Source organism: Chamaea fasciata, unplaced genomic scaffold (assembly GCF_029207755.1).
Source record: "Chamaea fasciata isolate MVZ Bird 193981 ecotype frontalis unplaced genomic scaffold, bChaFas1.0.hap1 SCAF_20, whole genome shotgun sequence".
NCBI lineage: Eukaryota > Metazoa > Chordata > Aves > Passeriformes > Sylviidae > Chamaea > Chamaea fasciata.
Window position 1 is genome coordinate 7,364,262 of NW_027094105.1, and position 27,988 is coordinate 7,392,249.

At 54.0% G+C, this 27,988-nt stretch overlaps 4 protein-coding genes across 14 annotated transcripts in view; 3 read left to right on the forward strand and 1 right to left on the reverse strand.

Annotated features, from left to right (window-relative positions):
• Positions 1-758: 758 nt before the first annotated feature.
• Positions 759-5,281, forward strand: LOC136299623 (bile salt-activated lipase-like). Of its 3 annotated transcripts, none has more exons than XM_066201397.1 (11): positions 759-862; positions 1,139-1,289; positions 1,521-1,643; positions 1,969-2,166; positions 2,266-2,396; positions 2,816-2,923; positions 3,140-3,257; positions 3,528-3,714; positions 3,962-4,165; positions 4,396-4,593; positions 5,035-5,281. In XM_066201397.1, the coding sequence occupies exons 1-11, from the start codon at positions 797-799 to the stop codon at positions 5,237-5,239; spliced, it is 1,689 nt and encodes a 562-aa protein (XP_066057494.1). In that variant the 5' UTR covers positions 759-796; the 3' UTR covers positions 5,240-5,281. The 3 variants fall into 3 exon arrangements, with proteins under 3 accessions (XP_066057494.1, XP_066057495.1, XP_066057493.1); XM_066201398.1 differs by having other exon boundaries at positions 4,399-4,593; XM_066201396.1 differs by having other exon boundaries at positions 1,139-1,643.
• A 2,333-nt stretch (positions 5,282-7,614) lies between these two features.
• Positions 7,615-12,053, forward strand: LOC136299630 (bile salt-activated lipase-like). Of its 3 annotated transcripts, none has more exons than XM_066201414.1 (11): positions 7,615-7,720; positions 7,995-8,145; positions 8,377-8,499; positions 8,825-9,022; positions 9,122-9,252; positions 9,672-9,779; positions 9,996-10,113; positions 10,384-10,570; positions 10,818-11,021; positions 11,252-11,449; positions 11,797-12,053. In XM_066201414.1, exons 1-11 carry the CDS (start codon positions 7,655-7,657, stop codon positions 11,999-12,001), a joined length of 1,689 nt encoding a protein of 562 aa, XP_066057511.1. In that variant the 5' UTR covers positions 7,615-7,654; the 3' UTR covers positions 12,002-12,053. The 3 variants fall into 3 exon arrangements, with proteins under 3 accessions (XP_066057511.1, XP_066057512.1, XP_066057510.1); XM_066201415.1 differs by having other exon boundaries at positions 11,255-11,449; XM_066201413.1 differs by having other exon boundaries at positions 7,995-8,499.
• Positions 12,054-12,595: 542 nt separating this feature from the next.
• Positions 12,596-20,275, forward strand: GTF3C5 (general transcription factor IIIC subunit 5). Of its 2 annotated transcripts, none has more exons than XM_066200940.1 (11): positions 12,596-12,747; positions 13,351-13,573; positions 13,814-14,012; positions 14,749-14,944; positions 15,283-15,387; positions 15,887-16,001; positions 16,651-16,731; positions 17,234-17,331; positions 17,977-18,059; positions 18,347-18,489; positions 19,072-20,275. In XM_066200940.1, exons 1-11 carry the CDS (start codon positions 12,598-12,600, stop codon positions 19,227-19,229), a joined length of 1,551 nt encoding a protein of 516 aa, XP_066057037.1. In that variant the 5' UTR covers positions 12,596-12,597; the 3' UTR covers positions 19,230-20,275. The 2 variants fall into 2 exon arrangements, with proteins under 2 accessions (XP_066057037.1, XP_066057038.1); XM_066200941.1 differs by lacking the exon at positions 12,596-12,747 and adding an exon at positions 12,925-12,965.
• Positions 20,276-20,353: 78 nt separating this feature from the next.
• RALGDS (ral guanine nucleotide dissociation stimulator) overlaps positions 20,354-27,988 on the reverse strand; it is a 57,092-nt gene continuing 49,457 nt past the window's right edge. For 3 of the 6 annotated variants that reach the window (XM_066200938.1, XM_066200936.1, XM_066200934.1), the window contains exons 3-18: positions 27,676-27,869; positions 27,268-27,342; positions 26,928-27,121; positions 26,441-26,562; positions 26,101-26,316; positions 25,880-25,983; positions 25,462-25,546; positions 24,741-24,818; positions 24,559-24,645; positions 24,219-24,251; positions 23,941-24,062; positions 23,687-23,782; positions 23,351-23,552; positions 22,780-23,139; positions 22,535-22,649; positions 20,354-22,356 (exon numbers count right to left, since the gene is read on the reverse strand). In XM_066200938.1, coding sequence (XP_066057035.1) covers positions 22,181-22,356; positions 22,535-22,649; positions 22,780-23,139; positions 23,351-23,552; positions 23,687-23,782; positions 23,941-24,062; positions 24,219-24,251; positions 24,559-24,645; positions 24,741-24,818; positions 25,462-25,546; positions 25,880-25,983; positions 26,101-26,316; positions 26,441-26,562; positions 26,928-27,121; positions 27,268-27,342; positions 27,676-27,869 — 2,259 coding nt within the window. In that variant the 3' untranslated portion in view covers positions 20,354-22,180. The remainder of the gene's footprint in view (positions 22,357-22,534; positions 22,650-22,779; positions 23,140-23,350; positions 23,553-23,686; positions 23,783-23,940; positions 24,063-24,218; positions 24,252-24,558; positions 24,646-24,740; positions 24,819-25,461; positions 25,547-25,879; positions 25,984-26,100; positions 26,317-26,440; positions 26,563-26,927; positions 27,122-27,267; positions 27,343-27,675; positions 27,870-27,988) is intronic. The other 3 variants (XM_066200939.1, XM_066200937.1, XM_066200935.1) reach the window with 3 other exon arrangements.

Below are 27,988 nucleotides of genomic sequence, written 5' to 3' on the forward strand. Positions count from 1 at the left end.
AAAAAAAAAGTCTTAATGGCATTTTGCTCTTGCATTGCCCCTTGATGCAGAGGTTAGGCCAAAGCTAAATGAACCCATTGGGCACTCAGGTGAGTCCCTTCTCCTCTGGAATCCAAAGCAAAAACTTCATTTTCACATGTTTCAGGGACAGCACCAAGTCTGTGTGAACCACAGGCAGAGTGAAAACTTGATCCCTGCCCTGTTTCTTAGACAGAGATATAATAATTCCTGGTTTTGGGGTGAGAACCTGATTGGGCTCAGCAGTACCTGTCATTCACACAATTCCATCTGTGTGATGAAGAAATCTCAACTAAACCACTGAATGCTATGGTCCAAAGCTGGAAGAAATTGTGCACCAATGCTGTGGGTAAATGGGTGTCTGCATTTTCATAACTGGCTAATGAGTCCTTTAGAAAGTTCAACAAGTTCCCAAGAGAGAGTCAAGCATCCAAATGAGCTGGTAATACACCAGAGAAGAATAACAGACGAGTTGCATTCCCAAACCCCTCTGAGTGTGGGAAGTATGGTCTGATCAGGATGGTGGCCATGAAGAAAAGAGAAAATATTCCTGAGAAAGTTTGGCCTCCTGCCCACAGGAGCAGCACCTGCAGGGCTCTCACACAGCCATGCCCATGAGCCACAGACTGGCCTCGGGCTACTGAAGGACAAGGGTGTGGAGGCCGCCCTGCTTCAGCCCCAAGCCAAGCCTCGCCCATGGCATTGGCACACACCTGCCCTCGTGGCTATATAAACACAGCCCTGCAGCTGGGACTGTCCCCTCAGGGCTGCCCTCACCATGGCTCGCTGGCACATCCTGGGCTTGGCCCTGTGCTCCTACCTCGGGGTAGCCTGGGCTGCGACCGTGAGTACAGAGGCTGAGCTTGCAGCCTAAGGCTGGAGGTTTTCTCCTTGTGCCATCAGACTTTGGGACTGTGGGGGAATCGCTGCTGCCTGGCTGCTCCAAAGGGCACCTGCAGGGCACCTGTACAGGCACAGCTCCAGTGGCAGGCGGGGGCTTTGCACAGGGGACCAAGGGCACAGGTGGGGAGGGCGGGATGTGAATGTGTGGCAATGTGGGAAGGCAGAGTCATGAAGGACAGAGCAATGGATTTTCTCTTCTCCATGGTACCACCTGTAGCTGGGTGTGGTGCTCACCGAAGGAGGATTTGTGGAAGGCGAGAATAAGAAACTGGGACTCTTTGAGGGCTATGTCGACATCTTCAGAGGAATTCCCTTTGCTGCCCCACCAAAGACTCTGGAAGATCCCCAACCTCATCCTGGCTGGGATGGTAAGATCCAACTTCTGAATGCCTTTGCTTTGGGGTTTTATTCTTGCTTCTGTCTCTTTGGTCTAGTACACATGGGAAACGGTACAACATATTGCTCAGACTGGTCACAGTGGCAGGGGAGGCTCTGCTGCCACTGCACTGGAGTCAGAGAGGAAAGGATGGATGAGCAGACACCTTGCAACCAGAGAATGGATCTGTTGTCCTTAACTGGGCTTTCCTCGTTCCTTTCAGGAACTCTGAAGGCAAAAGAATTCCAGAAACGCTGCGTGCAGATGAAGCTGACCCAGACTGATATCCGTGGGAGCGAGGACTGTCTCTACCTGAACATCTGGATCCCTCAAGGGAGGAGACAAGGTATGTGGTGACAGGGCCCTGGCATGGACTTTCCCAGCTGCCTTGTCTCTGCTGGAGCCTCTCTCAGCTGTTGTGTTCCGTAGTGGGCAGGTGCTGAGCAGTGATTTTCCGGGGGACAGGTGGGAACTGTGTCAGACACTGCCCCTCACCTTCAGCCTGTTGGGAGGGTCAGCATCTGGAGCAGAGCAAGGATTTTCCTACAGAGCATCAAGTCAGCTCCTACCCAGGGCAGGTGGAGCGATGCTCAGGGAGGGGGTGAGGAGAAGGAGGGCAGCAGGCTGCAGCTCAGTGGGGGCTCACTCTGCTCCTGTTCCTCTCCCGCCAGTCTCGACCAAGCTGCCTGTGATGGTTTATATCTACGGCGGCGCCTTCCTGGTCGGAGGCAGCCAGGGAGCCAATTTCCTGGACAACTACCTGTACGATGGGGAGGAGATCGCCGTGCGGGGCAACGTCATCGTGGTGACCGTCAACTACCGCCTGGGGCCGCTGGGCTTCCTGAGCACCGGCGACGAAAACCTGCCAGGTACCGCAGCTGATCCCTCCCTGGGGCGCTGTCCCGGGGGCCGGGCAGGGACGGCTCTGCTGTGCCGCTGCTCACTGCCGGGTCATGTCTGTCCCTCAGGGAACTACGGGCTCAAGGACCAGCACATGGCCATCGCCTGGGTGAAGAGGAACATCAAGGCCTTTGGGGGTGACCCAGACAACATCACCATCTTTGGGGAATCGGCCGGTGCCGCCAGTGTCTCCCTGCAGGTGAATTATCCTCGTTGGTTCTGAGCAGAGCCCCTTCCCTGGCGATGGGAGAGAGGGACCCCTTGGCACTGGTCTGCTTTCCTCCCCACCTGCTGCCTCATTAACGTGATGTGCTGGCCAGGCAATGCTCAGCCTCAGTGCTTTGTAGCTGCTCCTCCTTCTTCAGCTTCATCAGTCCCACCCCTGCAGCCACATCTCCTGTGGGAAAACAGCCTTTACTTTCCATGTCTCCCTCCTCTGCTTCTCTTAACATCTCATTTTATAACTTTACCCACTGAGACTGTTGAACACCACGAGACCTGGCAGCTTTCCCTGGGACAGGTGCACAACCCACAAGGCCATCCACCTGGTTTGGCAGGCCATGGTCTTCTCTCAGGAGTTTGTACCCAAACCTCTCCTGTTTCCTTTTTTCCACCCAGACACTGTCCCCAAAGAACAAGGGCCTGTTCAAGAGAGCCATCAGCCAGAGCGGTGTTGGCGTCTGCAGCTGGGCCATCCAGAGGGACCCGCTCGTCTGGGCCAAAAAGGTAACATGCAAGTCACGCCTGAAGGGCAACAACCACCAAAAAATCAATCCCCTAGAGGAGAGCGTGGCTCAGGAGGGACTGGCCAAGAGCTGTGCCCAACAGAGCTGTGGAAAATCGCTGCTTTGAGATTAAAACCAACCCACAGCTCTGCCTGTGTAAGAATAACCCCTGGCTTTGGGAGGTAACGCAAGGATGTTTCTCTCTCTTCTCCTGCAGCTTGGAGAAAAGGTGGGCTGCTCCACAGACAACACCACCATCTTGGCCAACTGTCTGCGCAGCTCTGACCCCAAAACCTTGACCCTGGCCTACCACCTGCAGCTCATCAACCTGCCCAGTAAGACCCGCAGCCTATGGTGTGGTCCGTCAGCCACCCTGGGTTCCCCAAGTTCTGGGCAGGACTCTGGAGCAATTAGCAAGTGTGTGGAAGCACTGCTTGTGTCCTTGAGAAAAGGGACATTGATGAGAGCTCTTGCAGTCACCTTTCTGTAGGCAGCTGCACATTGCACCAGACAATCACTGCCCAGCTCAGCCTTTTCTTGGGATATGCCAGACACACATCTGTGTTTCCTCACCTCCTAAGAGACTCCACTCTTGTCTCCTGCAGTGCCCCTGGTGCACACCCTCGCCTTCGCTCCCGTTGTTGATGGGGATTTCCTCCCAGACACGCCAGAGAAGCTCTTTGCCAACGCTGCCGACATCGACTACCTGGCCGGGGTCAATGACATGGACGGGCACATCTTTGCTGGAGTGGATTTACCCGCCATCAACCGCCCGCTGGTGAAAGTCACTGCGTGAGTGGCACATCCCTTAGAGCCCTCAACAGGGACATCTGCTCTTTATGCAGCTCCCAAGCCCCAAGGAGTTAGACTGCCAAGGAGTGGACAAGGCATGGTCTTCATAGCAGGATGTCACTCCAGGCCTGGGTGCCCAGGCCGTTTGTTGCTGAGTCCAGAGCCTTCAGGAGAAGGGATCAGGCAAGCTCCCTGTCCAACCTGAAGCTGCTGGTCAGTAATTAATGAATATCATTTGTCTTTTCAGTGATCAGGTCTACGATTTGATCAAAGGCCTCACTGTGGACAGGGGCGAGGCTGGAGCCAACGCCACCTTCAACATCTACACACAGAGCTGGGGTGACAAACCCGAGCAGGAGGTGGTGAAGAAGACCGTGGTGCAGCTGATGACTGACTACATCTTCCTGATTCCCACCCAGCTGGCACTGGACCTGCACCTGCAGAATGCCAAGTGAGCAGCTCGGGCTTGGGGATGTTGCAGATGGAGGAGGGGTAGGGTGAGAATTGGAAGTTGAAAATGGCCTCAGGATGTTTTCCCCTGAAAGCACTCCCTGTGAATGGATGCATGTGAGCATCTTGCAAGGCTGAATCTCTGGCCCGGGTGGTCTTTGGAGCACTGGTTTGAATTTGCAGCCCTTTTGCTGCTTTCTCCGTGCTCAGCCATTCTCTTGTATTTCCCAGTAGCGGCAAGACCTACAGCTACGTGTTCTCGCAGCCGTCCCGCATGCCCGTGTACCCCAGCTGGGTCGGGGCAGACCACGCTGATGACCTGCAGTACGTGTTTGGGAAGCCCTTTGCCACCCCCCTGGGCTACTGGCCCAAGCACAGGACTGTCTCAAAGGCCATGATTGCTTACTGGACCAATTTTGCCAGGACTGGGTGAGTGATCTGTGGTTTGATGCAGCATTCCAGGCTGCTTCTTTTGCCCTTTAACTTTCCAGGATCATTTCCGGAAGTTCTCTGTCTTTATGTTGTGAGCAGAACTCTGTGTCTCACAGGGCTGGAGTTTCCTCTGGGTTCTCCTTATCCATAGCACACTTGGGGAGGGCAGAGGCATTTTCAGGACTTATGATCTCTGCTTCCCCTTGATGAGGTTTATTCTGGGATCCTGTTGTTCAGGCAGGACATAAGTCCCTGTGTGAAGCCAGGGATGATGCCAACGGGGATGGAGGGAGGAGACTGCAGGTCATCAACTCATTCCTGGCAGGGAGAATTCCTATTGCTTGCCCCAGTGTCAAACACTCTGCATGGTCACACACTTATACTGCATCCCCAAGCTGGCCTGGCCAAACTGAGCCCCGGTATCTCCTTTTCCTCCAGTGATCCCAACCAAGGGCATTCGGATGTGCCCGTTTCCTGGCCAGCCTACACCAGCAAGGGCAAGTACTACCTGGACATCAACAGTGGGATGAACAAGAACTCTGTGAAGCAGGACCTGAGGTCTGAGTATGTGACTTTCTGGAACTCGGTCTATCTGAAGCTGCCGCAGGTTGCCGACATCTCCCAGGAGGAGTTAATGTTCTGAACCCCTTGAAGACAATTCATTAAAGACTTGCTTGCAACTGAATGACTTTGGTTCTCATTTTGTTAGCCATGGTAGGATTTTCTTGCCAACATTAAAGTCAGGCAGGAAAGGACATCCATTGTGTGGGCAGTGTGTGTTCCCCTGGCTGTGACCCCTCAATGTCCCAAGGAAGCTGCTGCCAGCTGGGTCCAGTCTCTCCCTGCTCAGCCAACTGTTGGCCCTGGGGTTGTTTTCCCTCATTGCCCCTGTGAGCCCAGACAGGAGAGCTCCAGTCCTGACCTGTGCTCTGCATCTCCCGCTGTTACCATTAAGGTTCCTGCTACTGCCAACCACATCCTAGAGCGCTGCAGTTGCCACAGATGAATGCAAACCAGTCCTGACCTGTGGTTTATCCTGCACTGACATTGCTCAGGAACTGATGGGGCAGAATAAATCCATGGGGGCAGTGATACCCCACTGGTTTTAGGGCTTTAGAGATTGGGCTGGATTGGGCTGAGGAGCTGCAGCTCTGAGCAGGGCAGGACAAGGAGCACAAGTTTCCACAAACCTTGTCCACTTCATATCCCCATCCATAGACTGGACCTGGTCTGTCCAGGCCCTGGTACCCTGTGGGGAGAGCAGGAGGGTTCAGCTGTGCTGGAGCTGCCCCACAGGCCTGACTGATGTGGAGAACCCAGGGCTGGTGTGGGACACTTGGGGCCGTGCTGTGGATGCTGGGAAGAGAGGACGGGGTGTCACAGGGGGTGAGACCCTGGTGTGTGTGTTGAGGTTCTCCAGGCAGAGGGGTTGGAGGATGGGGACATCACCCCTGGGGAGGGCCAGGGTCAGGGAGCCCCTGCAGTAGAACCATCCTCCAGCCTGCTTCCAGAGGGCTGGGGCCAAGGGCAGGGTTTTCAAGGATTGGTGCCATGTGTTCCTGGTCCTGATTTGGTTTGCCAGAAGAGCAATCTGGGAGAGCCAAGGGCAGGGTTTTCAAGGATTGGTGCCAAGTGTTCCTGGCCCTGATTTGGTTTGCCAGAAGAGCAATCTGGGAGAGCCAAGGGCAGGGTTTCCAAGGATTGGTGCCATGTGTTTCTGATTCTGATTTCCTTTGCCAGAAGTGCAATCTGGGAGAGCCAAGGGCAGGGTTTCCAAGGATTGGTGCCATGTGGTCCTGCACCTTCCTGGTCTCAACTCGTTTTGCCAGAACAATCTGGGAGATCTCCCACAAGAAACATCTTTCATTTTCTCGCTATTGGCCTTCACCGGCACTTTTTAAAGCAAAAGAAATTTCCAGATTGAGTTGATACATGCAGTTCCCTCTTGCTTTGCCCTTGTCCCACTGAGTAGCTGCAGTAGTTCCAGGAGAGCAAAAGCAGAGGGAGAAGCCTTGCCGCCACATTTCATACAGATCAGTCCCAAGTGCTGGAGGGTTTTCTACCAGCCAGGGCAGAGCTCTTCCCTCAGTGTACAACTGCATGTGATTGAATGGATTTTTAAAAATTTTCTTACTTCAGTGGTTCCATGAGAGTCTTTTATGGTACCAGTGTGTGATCAAGGGACGTTGGGCCAACATTAAAGCAACCCATTCCACACCACCATTAATTTCGCCTTTTAAAAATCTGGAACACAAACTCCATTTTTGCATGTTCCTTTGAAGACACTCATTTCACCATAAAATGCACATTAATCCTTTCCTTCTTTGCCTCTCTTATCAACAGATGTTCTACCAACTCTGTGGTTAAATATGGAAAGGTATTGCACACTGACAGATGAGTTAACTGTTAGAGATAACTATCAAAGCTATTGTTTGTATCTTTGCATTCCCCTCTCTTCCTAACAAACACAATAAGTGGTGCAGATGACAAAGGGCAGCTGCCATGAGCCTGCAGAGATATGAGGAGGAAGGAAACTTCAAGCCTTCGGATAGACACGGCAATGAAATGGAGGCAGAAATTCTGGACTGTCTGTGAACTCGATGAGCAATCTGGCTGCTGTTGGGTGGAACAATTTTCAAGGCTTGCTCTCATTTTGAAACTTTTACATTCCCCAAGTGTGTAACAAGTGCAAGGCTTCTCATAGCCTTGAGAACGGAGATAATATGTTCCAATGCAAAGCCTAACCTGATTTCAGTGACCTGTGCCTGGATGAGGCTTCTGAAGACTCCATTGGGTTGGATTTCTCCGGAATTTTCTTGGACTGATCACTTTCCTTTGGTTTGGCCTCCTGCCCACAGGAGCAGCACCTGCAGGGCTCTCACACAGCCATGCCCATGAGCCACAGACTGGCCTCGGGCTACTGAAGGACAAGGGTGTGGAGGCCGCCCTGCTTCAGCCCCGAGCCAAGCCTCGCCCATGGCATTGGCACACACCTGCCCTCGTGGCTATATAAACACAGCCCTGCAGCTGGGACTGTCCCCTCAGGGCTTCCCTCACCATGGCTCGCTGGCACATCCTGGGCTTGGCCCTGTGCTCCTACCTCGGGGTAGCCTGGGCTGCGACCGTAAGTACAGAGGCTGGGTTTGCAGCCTAAGGCTGGAGGCTTTCTCCTTGTGCCATCAGACTTTGGGACTGTGGGGGAATCGCTGCTGCCTGGCTGCTCCAAAGGGCACCTGCAGGGCACCTGTACAGGCACAGCTCCAGTGGCAGGCGGGGGCTTTGCACAGGGGACCAAGGGCACAGGTGGGGAGGGCGGGATGTGAATGTGTGGCAATGTGGGAAGGCAGTCATGAAGGACAGAGTAATGGATTTTCTCTTCTCCATGGTACCACCTGTAGCTGGGTGTGGTGCTCACCGAAGGAGGATTTGTGGAAGGCGAGAATAAGAAACTGGGACTCTTTGAGGGCTATGTCGACATCTTCAGAGGAATTCCCTTTGCTGCCCCACCAAAGAGACTGGAAGATCCCCAACCTCATCCTGGCTGGGATGGTAAGATCCAACTTCTGAATGCCTTTGCTTTGGGGTTTTATTCTTGCTTCTGTCTCTTTGGTCTAGTACACATGGGAAACGGTACAACATATTGCTCAGACTGGTCACAGTGGCAGGGGAGGCTCTGCTGCCACTGCACTGGAGTCAGAGAGGAAAGGATGGATGAGCAGACACCTTGCAACCAGAGAACGGAGCTGTTGCCCTTAACTGGGCTTTCCTCGTTCCTTTCAGGAACTCTGAAGGCAAAAGAATTCCAGAAACGCTGCGTGCAGATGAAGCTGACCCAGACTGATATCCGTGGGAGCGAGGACTGTCTCTACCTGAACATCTGGATCCCTCAAGGGAGGAGACAAGGTATGTGGTGGCAGGGCCCTGGCATGGACTTTCCCAGCTGCCTTGTCTCTGCTGGAGCCTCTCTCAGCTGTTGTGTTCCGTGGTGGGCAGGTGCTGAGCAGTGATTTTCCGGGGGACAGGTGGGAACTGTGTCAGACACTGCCCCTCACCTTCAGCCTGTTGGGAGGGTCAGCATCTGGAGCAGAGCAAGGATTTTCCTACAGAGCATCAAGTCAGCTCCTGCCCAGGGCAGGTGGAGCGATGCTCAGGGAGGGGGTGAGGAGGAGGAGGGTAGCAGGCTGCAGCTCAGTGGGGGCTCACTCTGCTCCTGTTCCTCTCCCGCCAGTCTCGACCAAGCTGCCTGTGATGGTTTATATCTACGGCGGCGCCTTCCTGGTCGGAGGCAGCCAGGGAGCCAATTTCCTGGACAACTACCTGTACGATGGGGAGGAGATCGCCGTGCGGGGCAACGTCATCGTGGTGACCGTCAACTACCGCCTGGGGCCGCTGGGCTTCCTGAGCACCGGCGACGAAAACCTGCCAGGTACCGCAGCTGATCCCTCCCTGGGGCGCTGTCCCGGGGGCCGGGCAGGGACGGCTCTGCTGTGCCGCTGCTCACTGCCGGGTCATGTCTGTCCCTCAGGGAACTACGGGCTCAAGGACCAGCACATGGCCATCGCCTGGGTGAAGAGGAACATCAAGGCCTTTGGGGGTGACCCAGACAACATCACCATCTTTGGGGAATCGGCCGGTGCCGCCAGTGTCTCCCTGCAGGTGGATTATCCTCGTTGGTTCTGAGCAGAGCCCCTTCCCTGGCGATGGGAGAGAGGGACCCCTTGGCACTGGTCTGCTTTCCTCCCCACCTGCTGCCTCATTAACGTGATGTGCTGGCCAGGCAATGCTCAGCCTCAGTGCTTTGTAGCTGCTCCTCCTTCTTCAGCTTCATCAGTCCCACCCCTGCAGCCACATCTCCTGTGGGAAAACAGCCTTTACTTTCCATGTCTCCCTCCTCTGCTTCTCTTAACATCTCATTTTATAACTCTACCCCCTGAAACTGTTGAACACCACGAGACCTGGCAGCTTTCCCTGGGACAGGTGCACAACCCACAAGGCCATCCACCTGGTTTGGCAGGCCATGGTCTTCTCTCAGGAGTTTGTACCAAAGCCTCTCCTGTTTCCTTTTTTCCACCCAGACACTGTCCCCAAAGAACAAGGGCCTGTTCAAGAGAGCCATCAGCCAGAGCGGTGTCGGCGTCTGCAGCTGGGCCATCCAGAGGGACCCGCTCGTCTGGGCCAAAAAGGTAACGTGCAAGTCACGCTTGAAGGGCAACAACCACCAAAAAATCAATCCCCTAGAGGAGAGCGTGGCTCAGGAGGGACTGGCCAAGAGCTGTGCCCAACAGAGCTGTGGAAAATCGCTGCTTTGAGATTAAAACCAACCCACAGCTCTGCCTGTGTAAGAATAACCCCTGGCTTTGGGAGGTAACGCAAGGATGTTTCTCTCTCTTCTCCTGCAGCTTGGAGAAAAGGTGGGCTGCTCCACAGACAACACCACCATCTTGGCCAACTGTCTGCGCAGCTCTGACCCCAAAACCTTGACCCTGGCCTACCACCTGCAGCTCATCAACCTGCCCAGTAAGACCCGCAGCCTATGGTGTGGTCCTTCAGCCACCCTGGGTTCCCCAAGTTCTGGGCAGGACTCTGGAGCAATTAGCAAGTGTGTGGAAGCACTGCTTGTGTCCTTGAGAAAAGGGACATTGATGAGAGCTCTTGCAGTCACCTTTCTGTAGGCAGCTGCACATTGCACCAGACAATCACTGCCCAGCTCAGCCTTTTCTTGGGATATGCCAGACACACATCTGTGTTTCCTCACCTCTTAACCGACTCCACTCTTGTCTCCTGCAGTGCCCCTGGTGCACACCCTCGCCTTCGCTCCCGTTGTTGATGGGGATTTCCTCCCAGACACGCCAGAGAAGCTCTTTGCCAACGCTGCCGACATCGACTACCTGGCCGGGGTCAATGACATGGACGGGCACATCTTTGCTGGAGTGGATTTACCCGCCATCAACCGCCCGCTGGTGAAAGTCACTGCGTGAGTGGCACATCCCTTAGAGCCCTCAACAGGGACATCTGCTCTTTATGCAACTCCCAAGCCCCAAGGAGTTAGACTGCCAAGGAGTGGACAAGGCATGGTCTTCATAGCAGGATGTCACTCCAGGCCTGGGTGCCCAGGCCGTTTGTTGCTGAGTCCAGAGCCTTCAAGAGAAGGGATCAGGCAAGATCCCTGTCCAACCTGAAGCTGCTGGTCAGTAATTAATGAATATCATTTGTCTTTTCAGTGATCAGGTCTACGATTTGATCAAAGGCCTCACTGTGGACAGGGGTGAGGCTGGAGCCAACGCCACCTTCAACATCTACACACAGAGCTGGGGTGACAAACCCGAGCAGGAGGTGGTGAAGAAGACCGTGGTGCAGCTGATGACTGACTACATCTTCCTGATTCCCACCCAGCTGGCACTGGACCTGCACCTGCAGAATGCCAAGTGAGCAGCTCGGGCTTGGGGATGTTGCAGATGGAGGAGGGGTAGGGTGAGAATTGGAAGTTGAAAATGGCCTCAGGATGTTTTCCCCTGAAAGCACTCCCTGTGAATGGATGCATGTGACCATCCTGCAAGGCTGAATCTCTGGCCCGGGTGGTCTTTGGAGCACTGGTTTGAATTTGCAGCCCTTTTGCTGCTTTCTCCGTGCTCAGCCATTCTCTTGTATTTCCCAGTAGCGGCAAGACCTACAGCTACGTGTTCTCGCAGCCGTCCCGCATGCCCGTGTACCCCAGCTGGGTTGGGGCAGACCACGCTGATGACCTGCAGTACGTGTTTGGGAAGCCCTTTGCCACCCCCCTGGGCTACTGGCCCAAGCACAGGACTGTCTCAAAGGCCATGATTGCTTACTGGACCAATTTTGCCAGGACTGGGTGAGTGATTCCCATTCCACATTCGGGGCTTGATGCAGCCCTTCAGCCTGCTGCTTTTGTCCAGCAAGTTTTAAGCATCGTTCCCAGTATCTGGGTGTTCCATGTCTGTATTTCTTGTTCCTGAATCCTGATGTTCACGCAGAATTTAAGTCCCTATGTGAAGCCGGGATGATGCCAGAGGGGATGGAGGGCGGCGACTGCGTGTCATTAACTCACTCTTGGCAGGCAGAATTCCTGTTGCTTGTCCCACTGTCAGATTCTTTCCTCTCACTTAAGGCCTCACTTGAGCAGACAGGGCTACTGCCAAAAACCTCAAAACTGAGCATCTGTGTCTCCTTTTCCTCCAGTGATCCCAACCAAGGGCATTCGGATGTGCCCGTTTCCTGGCCAGCCTACACCAGCAAGGGCAAGTACTACCTGGACATCAACAGTGGGATGAACAAGAACTCTGTGAAGCAGGACCTGAGATCCCGGTTTGTGACTTTCTGGAACTCGGTCTATCTGAAGCTGCCGCAGGTTGCCGACATCTCCCAGGAGGAGTTAATGTTCTGAAGCTAAGAAAAACCCGGCTTTTAGAGATCATTAAATGCTCGCTTGCAACTGAGTGACCCTGTTTCTCTGTGTGTTTCTGTGGCAGAGTTTTCTTGCTCATGTCAAGGTCAGGCAGGATGGAACACCCTGTGGGCAGCCTGCGTTCCCCTGGCTGTGACAACGTGTCCATGCCACAAAATTGTGTTTTCACCCTCTCCTTCCTATCCTTCTTCTGCCACCTTTTGTGGCACTAATCATTGCCGAGATGAAGGCTGAAGTTCTTAGGAAGCGAGAGCTTGTTTTGATGGGAATTCGCGCCAGATTCCTTGCACGATCAGAGACACGTGCGGGCCCATGCAAGCATTTGCTCAGCTGAGGGTTGTTTTCCTTCGCTGTCCACGCAGGACAGGGACAAAATAACACAGGGGCGAGGTGATTCTGCGTCTGTTGACGGTCACAAGCTGGGCTGAGCAGCCCTAGGTCCGAGCAGGACAGGACGAGCTGAGGCCGAGCCCTCAGGCCGCCCTCAGGCCGAGCGCGGCCCTCGGAACCGCCGTGCGGCGGAACCTTCGTGCGGCGGCCGCGGGGCGGCGCCGGGCGGGAGCGGCGGGGCAGCGATGGCGGCGGCGCGGCAGCGGGGCCCGCGGGGCTCGGCCGTGCTGGAGCTGCCCCGCGCCCCGCGCCTGGTGTGCGTGGAGTACCCCGGGCTCGTCCGGGACGTCGGAGCCATGCTGCGGACGCTGGGAGGAGAGCAGGGGGTGTCGCGGGTGAGGGGGCCCGGGGAGTGTGGGGCGGGTGGGGGCTCGCTGGGCGCGGCCGGCCGTGGGCGAGGGGATGAGGGCAGGAGGAGGCCGGGCCCAGCCCCCACATGGCGCCCTCTGTGTGAGTCCTTCCAGCCCGGCATGTCCCCAGGCAGGGCCCACGTGTGGTTCGGGGGTGATGGCGCTTCCCTACTGGCACCGAGCAGGGATTCAGGTGGTGTCCGGTAAGATCATGGAATGGTTTGGGTTGAAAGGGACCATCAAGTTCATTCAGGGACACCTTCCACTAGACTGGCTTGCTCCAAGCTGTCCCTTGACACTTGTAGAGATGGAGCAGCCACAGCTTCTCTGGGCAGCCTGTGCCAGGGCCTCCCCACCCTCCCACGCAAGAATCCCTTCCTCATATGCAGGATATGATATTTTTTATTTATTTTTCCCTGATACCCATGATGGGAGCACACCCCTGCGATGTGCTGCAGGTGTTGGTGGGGCAGGAATGACCCCCTGAGGCTGTGTGAGGGGCACAGCCGGTGGTGTGGGGCTGGCACAGGGGTGCAGGGCTGTGTGGGTGGGATGCTGACAGGGGCTGTGCCCTCCCTTTGCTGACAGATTTACGCCGACCCTGCCAAGAGGCTGGAGCTGTATTTCCGCCCCAAGGACCCCTATTGCCACCCCGTGTGTGCCAACCGCTTCCCCACCTCCACCATGCTGCTCAGGGTCAGGAGGAGCACCAAGAAGAAGCAGCGGTTGGATGCTGAGGAACAAATCCAGCCAGAAGTCCAGTTTGAGATGGAGATTCTTGGGATTGTCACTACTGTTTACAAGTTTCAAGGTAATCCTTGGGGTTGTGTGTACATGGCTTAGAGATGAGTGTGTTTGATGGGAAAGGGGAAGTGTTTCTCCCTAAACAGTTGAGGGCTGGAAGGAAAATCAAGTGTCCTGTTGTTACAGACTCCTTGCTGGATAAACCTTTGCATAAACTTGTCAGACTTCTGCTTCTGAAAGTTGAGTGTGAGAAATATGGTTGAACTCACAACAAACTTCACACTGTTTTAACTTTTGTTCCTTACAGGAATGTCTGACTTCCAGTACCTGGCAATGCACTCTGGCCCTGATGGCAAACAAACCTCCATGTATGACAAGGTCCTGATGCTCAAACCAGAGAAGGAAGAATTTTTCAATAGGGACTTACCTCTTTACATCCCACCACCCATTTTCTCACGTCTGGACACTCCTGTGGACTATTTTTATCGCCCAGACATACAGCACAGGTCAGTGCCTTTCCTCATGATACATCTTTCATGTATTTCACCCTTTTAATTTGCTGCCTTGTGCTGTTTCATCTCCTTGATTTGGCACAACAGAGGCAAAGAAGCCACCAGAAACTGCCTGGCAGTGGCAACCTCAGCAAAATTCCACTTGGGGATTTGCCAGGCAAGGGGAGCTGGGGATGAGGAGAAGGTCGTGCCTCTCCCAGCTCACCTCATACAGTATGGGATGCAGAACTCAGCTCCAGCCTGCTTCCAGAGGGCTGGAGCCAAGGGCAGGCTTTCCAAGGATTGGTGCCATGTGTTCCTGTGCCTTCCTGGTCCCAACTGGTTTTGCCAGAATAACAATCTGGGAGATCTCCCACAAGAAACATCTTTCATTTTCTCGCTGTTGGCCTTCACCGGCACTTTTTAAAGCAAAAGAAATTTTCAGATTGAGTTGGTATGTGCAGTTCCCTCTTGCTTTGCCCTTGTCCCACTGAGTAGCTGCAGTAGCTCCAGGAGAGCAAATGCAGAGGGAGAAGCCTTGCCAGCACATTTCATAGAGATTAGTCCCAAGGTCTGGAAGGTTTTCTGCCAGCCAGGGCAGAGCTCCTCTGTCAGTGTGCAAATGGATGTAATTTAGAAGTTTTGGGGTTCATTTAAATTTGCCTTCTTCAGTGGTGCCATGAGTGGGTCAAAGTTAAAGCAACCCATTGCTCACCCAGCTGAGTCTCTTTTGTCTTTCCCTGTTCATTAGGGAGGGATACAATAATCCCCAGGTGTCTGGTGAGAACCTGATTGGCCTCAGCAGGGCCCGGCGCCCTCACAATGCCATCTTTGTCAACTTTGATGATGAAGAAATCCCAACTAAACCACTGGATGCTGCTGTACAGAATTGGAAGAAAGTGTGCACCAATCCTGTGGATAAAAAGGTGGAGGAAGAGCTGAGAAAGGTGTGTGCCTTACTCCTGGTCTGAGCATTGTCCTGCAGCAAGCTGGGGAAGAAAAAGTGCTTTTTTTCCCCCAGAAATTCTTGGTGATTGTAAGTGACTGATACAGGTGTGAGTAGATGCTACTGACACGGCTGTGTTCATTTCAGTTCTGCAACTCAAGCTTTGAATCTGTGGCCAACTCTAAGCCCCTTTTTGTGATCCATGAGCTCTCACATCACCATCCAATAGTTCAAATTGAGGGCCAAAGGTCCTGATACAGATCTGAGTCCACTTGGGAAGCTGCTGTGCCTTTGGTAACCCCTTCCTCCTGTTGTGTGGTTGTCTGTGCGTTATTTCAGCTCTTTGAGGTGCGTCCCGTGTGGTCCCGCAACGCAGTGAAAGCCAACATCAGTGTCCATCCAGACAAGCTGAAGGTGCTGCTGCCATATCTGGCCTATTACATGGTGAGTGGTGCATCTGTGAGCAAGGGAGCATCACCTGGCTCTTCCTGGTCTTTTACCACTTCTGAGGTCCTGCCACTAAGCACCTGAGCTTGATTTAATGTGAAGAGACAGAGGGAAGGAAATGCTTTAGAACCAGAGTTGAAGCCAAGGAGGATTCAGTGACTCTTTGCTCCGTAGGTTTTAATCACCTCTGCAGGTCAGGCAGACACTCCAAGTGCCTGTTCACCTGGCAGTGGTAGCAGAATTTCTCCAGACAAACACTTGGCTGTGACCTTGCAGGTTGGTTTGTAAAAGCAGACAAATATTTGTGCTTTGATGCTTTGTTTGCCAAGTTTCAGTGTATAAATATTGGCATGGCAAGTGAGCAAAGAGCTGGGAAAACAAATACCTTTGGGCAATGAGGGGGAAATCTTAGAACTTTCCAAGGACCTCTGTACTGAAGGAAAGTGCAACACTGTAGTGCTTTTTTGTAACCATCTTCCCTCATATGTTTGTGCAGTTAACAGGTCCTTGGAGAAGCTTGTGGGTTAGGTTTGGGTATGACCCCAGGAAACACCCTGAAGCAAAGATATATCAAGTGCTGGACTTCCGAATTCGCTGTGGAATGAAATATGGTAAAAGGGCCCAAGCCACAGAGCTGCTCTCTCTGCTTTCTGGTTAATCCTGGTAGTATTTTTCTTTTATGTGTTTTTCCAACTCTTTTGCCATATTTCTTCTCTGATGAACATGTCACCTTTTGAGCTCCTCGCTTACTGTAGTTCTTTCTAAAACTCCTGTAATAGTTTCTGTCATAGTATGCAATAGGTCTTTTCTCATCTCTAAGCTCTGAGTTCCTCCTCCATGTGTTCCAAGCCCAAGTGGCTGTAGCAGAGCATTCTCCTCCTCACTTAGGGGAGACGCCAAGCAGGAATTCTGGTGCTCACATAGCAGTTTTTCCTCAGGGGCCTCAGCATTTCCTGCAGGATGCTGAGGGTCTCAGACCTTGAATGTGGGGTTCCCTGCTCTGATTTTGCAAAAGACAAATTGAGGAAAAGGAGTTTCTGATGCCATCTGTTAAGTCCATTAGCTGGCATCCACTCATTGACATCACATTTCCAAGTTAAAGGGTTTGTTGCTCTGTTCTCCCCACCCTGCTAACGCCAGCATATCCCAAAGACCAGCCTGCCCTTCCCACACCAGTCCAGCCCTTGTGTTCCTGAGCTGGGGATGTTCTGCAGAGTTCTTGCCCTCAGTTCATTACTGGATTTTGGTTTTCACCTCTAGGTTATGCTGCCACTGACATGCCTGTGAAAGCAAAACGCAGCACGTACAACTACAGCCTGCCCATCACTGTCAAGAAACAAGGTATGCTGGGCCAGAAGGGCTGCCTGGCTCTTCTACTTCTCTGCTTGCCCCATCCTAGTCACTGGTGGTGAAGGGTCTTCCTGTGGTCTAGCTGAGCCAAAACTGGAGCTTGTTTTCTGGTTATAATATTGCTGCTGTTAAGCCAGAGAAAAATCTCCTGCTGGGAAGTGTTGTGGGAGTCTGGCTGAGCCACATTTTCCGTTAGCAGGCAGGAGGGAGTTCTGCAAGCCACACTGGGAATTCAGAATTCACTGAGGTGCAGAGAATGGGGGAGTTCTCTTTTTTATGTCAAAGGAGAGTAGAAAAGCTTAAAATGATGAACAAATGGACTCTGGAAAAAGCTGCCCAAGTCAGCAGCTTTCCTGGGACTGTCCACATCTCTGAAGAATGAACAAAGCACATTCTCTGTGGCTGGTTGGTCTGGTCTTGTTGAATCAACAGAGAGAAGTGACAGTCCAATATGAAAGATGTCCCCAATTAGGACTCTTTGTTTTCCTTTCAGGAAGTCACACAGTCAGTGTCCATGACCTGAAACAGGGGCTGGGTTCAGCTGGTACATCTGGGGCAAAAAAGCCCCCCTCCAGCAGGTATAAGCTGAAGGTAAGCATGACTTTTTATACCAAAATCTTGAAATATCTCAGTGAAATAGGGATGTTTCCTGGTTTATCAGTCATCAAGGGATCAGCTGTGAGTGAGTTGATGTGCTCAGGTTTGCCTGGGAAGCTCCTAGTTGGAAATGGCTCTATGGAGCATCACCTGAGTGTATTTTGTTACATGCTGCAAGGTGGGATTGGTGCTTTCCACCCTAATCTTAGCTGTGAGGAGCATTTCGCTTCAATTGATAAAATTGGAATTTCATGGGCAGCAAAGTGCCAGAAAATCACCATGTCTTTATCAGGTCATGCTGCAAAATCCAGCAGGGTGGAATAAATAAATGAGTCTCACTCTTTTTTGCTAGAATGAAGCCCATGATGCACTGCTAGGCAGTGACAGGCTGCAGACAGAGCTGCAGGTTGGACAGGTGAAGTGTGTTCTCACACCAGCAGTGCTGGTGTGACTGTGGCTGCAGGGACATTTTGGGGCATTCCTCATTCAGCTTTATCTTCTGCCACGTACAGATCTATGCCTTAAAACTTTTTTTCTCTTGGAAGTACCTTGTTCTTGAATCAGCTTATTGGAAGTACTTCCAGTTATGCCAGAGTTGCTGTGTTACACCCTAATCCTTTCCTTCTTTCCTCCTCTTAGGAATCCATCTACATTTTCCGGGAAGGAGCCTTACCCCCTTACCGACAGATGTTCTACCAGCTCTGTGACTTAAATGTGGAAAGGTACTGCACTCTGACAGCTGAGTCTTAGAGAGATTTCAAAACCTGTTGTTTATACCCTGTCCATTCACCCTTTCCCCCTGAGCACGAACATCAGAGGTGTTTAGTTGCTGGATAAAAATAGAACAGTCTTTCCACACATAAACGTCCTTTCCCATCTAATTACCTGGTTAACCAACTGTACTATTCCAGCTCAGTGAAGTGAAGTGGAAGTAAACCAATGTGTCTCATTTGAAACTCACATCTGAGTGCAGAAGATGAACATTGCCTTCCCTTTTGCTGCTCCTCAGCCTGCAGAAGATCATCCATCGGAACGATGGCACCGAGTCGGAATGCACGGAGCGGGATGGGTGGTGCCTTGCCAAGACAAGTGATGACCTGAGGGACAGCATGTCCCTGATGATAAAGCAGATCATCAGATCCACCAGACCTGGTAAGGATGCTTTGGACATGGGGATGTTGTAGTTGGCACTGAGGCAAAAGTGTTCCTGCATCCTCCGTGTGTTCTTTGGGATGTAGCTCATTCCAGAGTGGGAGCTGTGCAGTGGGAATGTGGGTTGGCATTAGGGATGGCTGGGAGTTAAGGTTTTCTATGTAATCCTCTCAGTATCAGCCCTTTGGCTTTTAAATGTCTTTTGCACAGTGATAATCAAGGTCTTAATTCTGACTGATGTATCTGTTGGTGGCATTTTACTTTTTATTGATATTATTGATTGACCAAAAAAGTGAAGAAATTATTTCTTCATGATGCTGGGCCAAAGCAGTAATATCCCAGTGAGTTAGGTCAGAATGAGGCAGCAGAGGAGGCACAGCACTGCAGCTCTGCTGCTGTTTTGCTCTCTTTCCTGGAGTGTGGAGACAGATTGCTCTGGGCTTGATCAGATTCTATTAAGTGTATTAGCTGTGTCCCTGAGGCTGCTGCCTTCCTCTCACTTGTTCTGTGAACTCAACTGCAAATGCCCCCAGGTTGCACTGAGAGAGGTATCACAGTGTCTTCCCTTCTTCCCAATTTAAGCTCTTTTCTCAAATACAACAAGCAGTGAAGATGGCAAAGAACAGCTGGCATATGAGTCTGGAGAGGATGAGGATGATGAAGAGGAGGAGGAAGAAGACTTCAAGCCTTCTGATGGGAGTGAAAATGAAATGGAGACAGAAATTCTGGACTATGTGTGAACTCAGTGGGCAGTGTGGCTGCTGTGGACAGAACTGTCTCTGCTCTTGCTCCTTGAGAGCCAAGGGTTCAGCACCAGGATTTGGGAAAGCAGAGCTTGTACAAGCTGATGTTGTTCTCTCCGCACTGTCTGCTGGTGGGCAGCATTCTGGATGCTTGGGAGCCACTGCCTGCATTTTCAGAATTGCTGGCTGAGAAACCCTCCAGCAAGCTCAACAAACTCCCAAGAGCGAGCCCAGACTCCAAACCAGCTGGTAACACACCAGAATATGGACGAAGCTGCATTCCCAAATCTCACCACGTGTGGGAGTGCACTCCCTCCAGGCTGGTGGCCATGTGGAGAATAGAAAAGCTGCCTGAGGAGATGCTGGGAGAAGAAGCAGACCTGGAGTGCTCCTGGAACCCCCTAAGGCAGGTTCTGCCTTTCTGTTTGTCCAGAGGGAATGAAAATACTGTGCTATGCCTTCAGCACTGAGCCTCGCCGGTCATCTTGGAAATAAAGGCAGCAGGAAAATACACTTTCTGTCAGTGAATAATTCCCTTCCTGGGATGTAGTGTTGGTTGTCCTCATTACCTGATGCACTTCTCAGGTCTGTTTTGACTTCCCCAGCTAGCAGTTGAGGACTGAAGGCAGCTGGCAGAGGGGCAGAGCCTCAGGTGCACAGAAGTTGGCCACTGCCAGCTGCATTGTTCCCACCAAAAGAAAGTCTCAAAAATTAAAGAGCTACAGGCATTTTCTGGATCTTGTGCGTTCCCCAGTGTGTTCTGAGCACACCTGAAAGCCAAGCTTCCTTTTTTAAAAGGAGTAAGACCTCCTCCTCCACTGAGGCCCTACAGACTGTTACAGTTGCTTTTAAAGCTGTAACTTGTGACAAAAGTAGTAAACCCAGCAACTGTAACTGGAAAATGAAACAGTTGCAGTTCACAGGTTCAGCTGAATGAGGTTCATTTCAAAATTGAGCCCTGGTCCCTCAGCCAAAAAGCCTTTTTTTTCGAATCAAAGTTCAACCCACCAGAGTGAACATAAAGTATGAATTCCCCCACAGTCAGGTCCATCCCTCTTTCTCCAGGAAAGTGCTGGCACTTTTGGGGAAGGAGGACAGGACAAGCCCTGCCTTGGGGCAGAGACGTTTGAGCATCAGTATTTTATTGCAAAGACTAATTACATTGCTGTGTACAAGTCACACCGGGCAGTGTGCTCCTTCATTGAAGTGGTACAAAATACATACGGTACAGCCAGTCCCCCGGTGGCTCCGGCGGGAGGGGAGGGGACAGTCCCGGGCTGGGCAGGCACGGAGCAGAGGGAACACCCTCCCAGAGGTGCTGGTGCCCAGGGGAAGGGGCTTTGGGCAGGGGAGAGGCAGGAGGCTGCCCCAGCGTCAGGGAGCCAGGAGCTCCCATCATGTGCATCGTGGGCAGTGCCACCCTAGGGGCCACAGGGCTAGAGGAGCTCCTCTTCCCCACCTGGCCCAACCCCTGCCACCAGCCCCAGCCCCTGGAGTGTGGTCCCTGTCCTGGAGCTGGGGAAGGCACCCCATCCACCCAGGAATTCTGACGGATGGGGAACGGAAAAGATCTGCTGGAATGAAGCACTTAAAAAACAGAGATGGAGCCAGGAGCAACAAAAGGTCCCCCTTTGGTTAGTGTTTCCTACAATGATTAAAACAAGCATCTCTGCCCCTGCTCGAGCAATTAGTGGTACAGAATTTGAGAGGGAGGTGCTGGCAGGGTCTGCACCCCATGACCCAGCATCCCTCCCAGCAGCCTTAAATACCGGGGGGGCACAGGACAGGGACTGGGCTGCAGGGCAGGGGGAGGCTGGATTAGTAAAATGTACAAGTTTACCTCTTCTATTTACAACCAATAAATACTGAAAAAAAAAAAATCAGTAAACTTTTTTGTTTTATACAAAAAAAAGTCTCATTGCTGCTTCTCCCATGGTCAGTGTTTGAAAAAGTCCGGTTAAAGCCCAAGGTGAGTGGCACTTTCTGTGGGTCAGGCAGTGGCAGCTGGGGCACCTGGAGCATCCTGAGCTCTCCAGCCCCTGGCATGCCCACGCAGACCCGAAGTCTCTATTTACACAGTTTCAGACAGAAGTTTGCTCTCCTCCTCCTCCTCCTCAGGCTGGCAGCGCTGGGGGCATGGCCTGAAGCTCCCCCTCAGCAGAAGAGACACTGGCATTTGATCTTTGGTGCAAGTTTGAACGTGGGCCGGCCCAATCCAGCTGGAGGATGCGCTGGATGGGGAGAGGAGCGAGACCACGCAGGCTTCCAGCTGGGGAGAGCACGAGGCATCCACTCCATCATGGTATGGCCACAAGCTCCTCCACGGGGCTCAGCACTGCTGCAGGGCTGCATCCTTCCAGCTCACCTCCCAGCCCAGGGCATCCGTGGCTTCTCCCAAGGGAAGGACAGGCAGAGCTGTGCGGTGGTGGCAGCGCCAGTGATCCCAGGGAGGACAGACGTGGAGGTAACACCGGGAAAACTGGGAAGGAGGTTTGGCAGCCCCTTCCAGGGTGGTGGTGGCTCCTGCTCTGCTCTGTCACACAGCCCCTCTGCGAGTCACTGCTCCCCGGCTCGCTCAGACACAAGGCACCTACGGCAGAGGCGGGCTCCAGCTCTGGGCTGGCCGGGCTGGATGAGTGTCGCACCGTGGAAGGTTAAAAAAAAAAACAAAACAAAAAAAATAGACAAAATTCCCCACCCCCAACAACTGCTGCCTTCCTGTGTAGAAAAAAAGACCTGATTGGAATGGGGGCTTGTGCAGAGAGAGGCGGAGGCCGACACCAGTTGCCCAACTCTCAGCTCTGGGTGCGGAAGGGAGGTGCACGGCCGTCGCCCGTGGGTGAGGGTCACTCCTCTGCCGTGCAGGGCGGCACAAGGACCGGCCACAGCCAAGCCCGGAGCAGCTGCCCCCAAGGCCCCGTCGGTGATGGGTGGCAGTGGGGCTGAGGCTAGAAGATGCCCTTGGCGATCTTCAGGCCTTTCTGCTTCATCCTGGGCAGGGTGGAGCTGGAGCCGTGCTTGATCTTCACCCCCTTGGAGAAGCCGCGCTTCTTGAGCACAAAGTCGTAGTTGGCGGCGGAGTTCATGGCGTAGAAGACGTTGGCGTTGTCGGGGATCTTCAGCTCTGAAAGTGAACATGGATGAGGGTCAGTCAGGTGACCTTTCCCTGAAAGGGGACCAGAGTGGGGCCGAGGTTTGTCCCCAGGTGCTGGGACCCCTCTTGCTGTCACCTCTCATCCCAGCTCCAGCCCGGTGCTGCCCAGGCTGCAGGAAAGCCCCCACACCCCAGCACACACACACACCTCTCTCCTCTGAGATGATCTGGACAAGCTCATAGTCTTCAGGCCGGTCCCCATCTAGGTTGTGTTTGGCCATGGCCTTGCGAATAACCACGGGGGTCTTGTCCTGGCTCGTCACCTGTGAGCACAGAGTGCTGTGAGCTCAGAACACTGCTGAAGCCTCCCACTCCTCCCAAAATGCGCCGTGCCCAAATATCCGAGCAGGACGAGCCACCCCTCCCTGGTGTTTCCCGGGGGCAGTTACTAACCAGGATGCTCTTGTACATGTTGCCGTTGTCCACAGCCAGGCTGACTCGGATGATGCAACAGTCGTCGACCTGCTGGTTGTAGAGGGGCAGCGAGAGTGAGGAGTAGCTGGAGATGCCGGAGACCGAGCGCTTGTGTGTGCGGGAGGCCGTCACCGGCGTGGAGGAGACGGAAGAGGAGGAGGCACTGCTGGAGCCTGAGCCGATGCCTGACGTGTCCAGGGAAGAGAGGGAGGTGGATTCCCAGAACTGGAGGGCAGGGAGGAGAGGGGATGCGGAGGACACAGTGGGTTTAGCTTCTCCATCGGCCACAGACGGGGCGTACCAGCGCTGGGGGAGGGAGGCCAGAGGGATCTCACTGACCTGTGACAACGGGGGACCGACACAACTACAGCCACCGGAGGCACAAGAGCCTTGCCGTGCTGCCGGAGCAGCCGAGGGCAGGGGCCTCCCGAGCAGCCCCCGGGATCCCGCCTGCTCCTCCCAGCCCCAGCGCCAGGGCAGAGGTGGGACAGTCCCCACACCGTGGCCACACCGGCCCTGGGACCCCTGGGCCCTGCCAGCTGCCACGTACCTTCTTCTCCTGGCAGTCGGGGGACTCGGGGATGAAGCTGATGTTGATCTCCTCCACGTCGGAGCTGCTGGAGCCGGCGGAGGTGACGCTCACCGAGTCGGTGGCGTCCCCACTGCACAGGTACTGCCCACACTTAAGCTGGTCGAAGGATTTGGAGTGGGAGCTGCCGCTGGCGCAGGGCTCGGTGCTCGGTGGCTGCCGGCTGCCAGGAGAGAGGTGGGGCAGGTGAGGAGGGAGCAGGGTGAGGGGCAGGACAGTGGCCCTGCCAGCCTGGTGCCCTGCAGTGCCCAGCCAGAGATGCCCCATGCTGGCCCCCACCTCCCACCAGGGACTCACTCGCTCCATCTCTTGATGATGCCGGTGTTTTTCTTGGCCTTCAACGTGTTGCTGGCTGATTCTGACAGTGGCTCAATCTCACACGACAGCCCATAGCTGGGAGGGGAGAGAGGAGGGTTTGAGCTCCCTGTGCTGCCACCAAGTGTGAGGGAGGCAGAGCAGAGAGGGGAGCACGGGGCAGCTGCTGCTGTCAGAGGAAATGAGTGGTGGGACCTCCCGAGGCACCAGCACAGCCCCAAACCCCTCTCACTCACCTCTCGGCCTCGCTGAGCCGCTCCAGGCTGTGGAACCACTCCACGAACTGGTCCTCCTGTGTGAAGCTGTAGTTGTTGCAGGCTGACTGGAGCAGCTTGATCTGAGCGATGACTTCGAACTCCTGCAGTAAATGGAAGCCATGAGACCAGAGTCCCCTCCCCCAAAACTGAAGAACACAAAGTAAAAAAAAAAAGGAGAGGGATCAAGCCCCAAGGGGACTGGCACAGGCTGTGATTGCATCGGGTCAGCCTTTCTGTGCAGCTGCCAAAGTTCTCACCTTCCTTCTCTTTTCAAAGTTGATCAGCCCACTCTGGAAAAGAGAGAGATGAAGGTCAGTATGGAGCAGGCAGAAGAATATTGCTCCCACCCCTGTCTGTGTCTTGCTGCCACTGCAGTGTGAGTGCAGTTTTCTCAGCTCTGCTGAGAAAAAGTCGCCCATTTCCTTGGGAACCGAGGTGGATGGGCAGTGTTGGATGCGGGATGTGGTGTGGGATACAGGATGTGCAGTGTGGGATACAGGATGTGCAGTGTGGGAGACAGGACACACGGGGGACCAGCCTTCCTTTCATCAGCCCAGGCTCTGGGAGGAAGAGGGAGGACAGGGAGGAGGTACATACATCCAGGAAATCCTTCATGGCTGTGTCCAGCATCACCAGGTCCGTGAGGAAGGTGCCAAGGTAGGGAATGGTGCCCTGCATCACACCCTGTGGGGACAGAAGGGACAGTGGGGTCAGCAGAGCTGGGACCAGCCCAGGCAGCTGCTGGGGACAGGGCACAGGGACAGCCCTGCCAGACTCACCATCTCTCGCTGCTGCTGCTGCCGCTTCTGAGCCCTCTTTGGGTTGATCTCCAGGGTGGCAAATTTGGATGTGCCCTCCTGGATGGTGGGGAGAGGTGGGATCAGCACAGGTGGGAAATGGCACTAATACCTTTTAGCTAAAATCCACACCCATTTTCATTTATATAACTTTTATTGTAGGAAAGAGGAGGAAGTCAAAGCTTTTTCATGGCTCACAGTGAGGAGAGCCTTAGTGAATAGGAGCTGCTGCTCTCATTTCTGCATAAATGCCTCCCTAATGGGATGTTTTGTTCCCTTTTGCATTTTGTTTCCTCTCAGTCCCTAAACCAGGGCTAGGCTGGGATCTGTGGAGAAACTCCATATGGAATAAAGACATTTTTGCTGCAGCCTTTCACCAACTCCACCACCCCACCTGGAATCAAGAGGACTTTGCACTGTTAACATGCAGCTGCCTCTGGGGAGAATCTGTCACCTGGTGTTCTGGATCCCATCCCAGTGCTTATCTGCCCCCGAACTGTTTTGCCAGCTCCAGGTAATAACTTTTGGGCGGAGAAACAGAAATCCAAGCCTTGATCTGAAACTCCTGCCTGCACACCTTGCCTGCACCCACGGCTGTGACTCCAGTAGCTCTGCCAGGGCTTTATCCCTGTGGCTGGAACACCATGGAAACCTGAGCTGCCTGCCAGGAACAGGGCAATGCAGGTGTCCTCCTGCCCCCTACCTTGATGAGCAGCTCTCGGCTCAGGGAGTGGTTGTTCTCATCGGAGAAGATCTCGGAGAGCTCGTGGAATGTGCGGAAGCTCTCCCTGCTCAGGGGGAAACAAGGGGAAAAGTCAGCAGTGCTGCCATGGTGGGGTTTCCTCCTTGGGCTCTCTTCTGCTCACCCAAATGAACCCAGTTATGCTCAGCTCCAGCTGGGCCTTGCTGTTTGGGAGCTATTCCAAGGTGTTTCACACAGAAAGGTGAGGTGATGACGCTTTTATTTCCTCACCCTCCTTAGGTCCCCAACACCTTACACCGGTGCCTGGATTTTGGGCACACTCCAGGAGGCAGTGCTGGAGCTGAGGTGATCCTATTTACACATTCAAATGCCACAGCACACTCTTCCCCTTGGAATCAGCCCTGCAGGAGCTCCTTACCTCAGGACCTCGTCCCAGGTCTTCTTCAGCCTGTGCACAGCGTTGCACTGCAGGGCCGAGAGGATGGCTCGGAGGGAGGAGAAGTTCTTCAGGATGCGGCACTCCTGAGGGCAGACAAGGAGATAACAGGATTTGGGTTAAAAAAAGCTGGAGGATCTGCTGGTATTCCAGCATGGCAAAAGCTCGTCCCTTGGGTGGAGGTGGGAGGTAAGCTGTCCTACCCGAGCCACTTCGATCCACCGCTCCACCACCTTGGCCCTCTGCTGTGGCTTCAGGGACCTGTCCCCGAGACAGGTGGCAATGACACAGTTGGCCACGCTGTTGAACTGGGAGACTGTGGCACGGATGGTGGGGGCCAGGTGCTCCTTGCCCTTCTTGTCCCTCTGGGACCAGATGCAGCCCAGGCAGTGGTAAGGCACCACTTTCTTGAACAGCTCCTGGAAGATAAAGGGGTGGAGAAGGGTTTCCTTGTGTTCTCTGGGGGCCAGGAGGAAAAAGGGATGGGGAGAGCCAGGCCTGTGCCCAGAGCACCATTGACTCAGCTCATGGGTGACTACTCACAGCATCCATCAGTGTGAACTGTTCTGCCACCATCTCTGGGGAGAAGGAGAGGAAATCCGGCTTCCCATCCCCGACCCCGTTCTCTTCCACCAGCTGGAAGGTGCAGCTGCTGTGGTCCACAGCTGCAGGAGACAAGGGTGAGGCTGAGCACTGCAGTGCCCACACCAACACACACCAGCCCCCTGCAGACACCCACACCCCACCTCCCGGGCTCCTCATCCCCATCTGGCTTTGCACCTCCAGCAACAAGGCTCAGATAAAAGGATAGTCATTTTAAACCTGGGTGCAAGTGTCTGCAGAGGATTGAAGACAGATTAGCTAATCCACTTAGAAATCCCACTCCTGCTGCAGTTGGGTTGGCTTCCCAGTGTGCCTTCATGCAAACAGAATTTATGGCTCAAGTTTTGGAGAGCCTCGATGCCAGCCTCGATGCATTCCCTCCACCTGCAGCCCCAAACGACCCCTTCAAGCCAGGGGAGAACCCCACCTTCTGCCTCGGCCTCGCTCTGCTCTTGCTGCTGGAACTGGGCCAGCAGGATGCGGGCTCTGCGCTCCAGGTCGGAGCCGGGGATGTTGTGGCGCACGTAGGAGATGAGCTGCTTGAGGCAGGCATAGTCGGGGGGCTTGCGGAAATCCTCCGAGTACTGGTCCAGCCAGGCCCCCAGGATGGAGGAGATGGTGCTGCAGGAAGGGGGAAAACACAGGCAAAGAGAATCAGGTGCCAGGAGAAACATGTGTGCACCCCCACAAGCCCAGGAGCAGCGCTGGGACGACACATCCCTCCCAAAGAGCTGCCAGCGGAGCCACCACAGCACAGGCAGACTTACTTCTTCAGCTCCATCCTCTCGTCCACGGTGTGCCTGGCGTGGTCCCCATTCGCCTGCACGTGGAGTTTGCCATACCTGGTGGGGCAGAGGGGAGGCAGTGAGCACCCTGCACCCTCTTCTCCCTCCACATCAACCCCAGCTCTGCCAAGGGGTCAGGATGAACCTGCTACCCAGTGTCCTGCTCCCCTCCCTCTGCCACAACCTCCCCTTTAGAGGAAGAGAGAAGCAGCCAGCACTGGCCACCTCACTGGAAGAGCTCCAGCTTTCCAAGGAGTTGTGTCCTCCCCGCCCTGTCCCAAAACCTTCATGCTGATGGAGCTGGGAGAAGCCACCAAACCTCCAAGGCACAAGATGCTGGGGCTTTCCTGGCCACCCCCAGCTGTGTTTTGGGGCTCAGGGCAGCCTCACCTGTTAAGCAGCAGGTCCAGCACTTGCTTGGTGGTGGCGAAGGCCCGGTAAGTGCACAGGAAGATGGTGACATAGGTGGAATCATTGCCCTTGAAGGCTGACACCAGGTACTCCACCAGCTTCTCCAAGGTCCCGGCTTTTATCGTCCGCACCTTACATGTCTCATAGAGGTTTAAGGCTGACTCATTCTCGAACTGCCAGGACAGGAGCAGAGGTCAGTGGGACAGACACCATCGAGTGCAAAGTATTCCCAGCAGCTTCACAAGTTCAGGTCTAGGCTGGGATCCCCACGGTGCCTGAGGCTCTCCTAGCT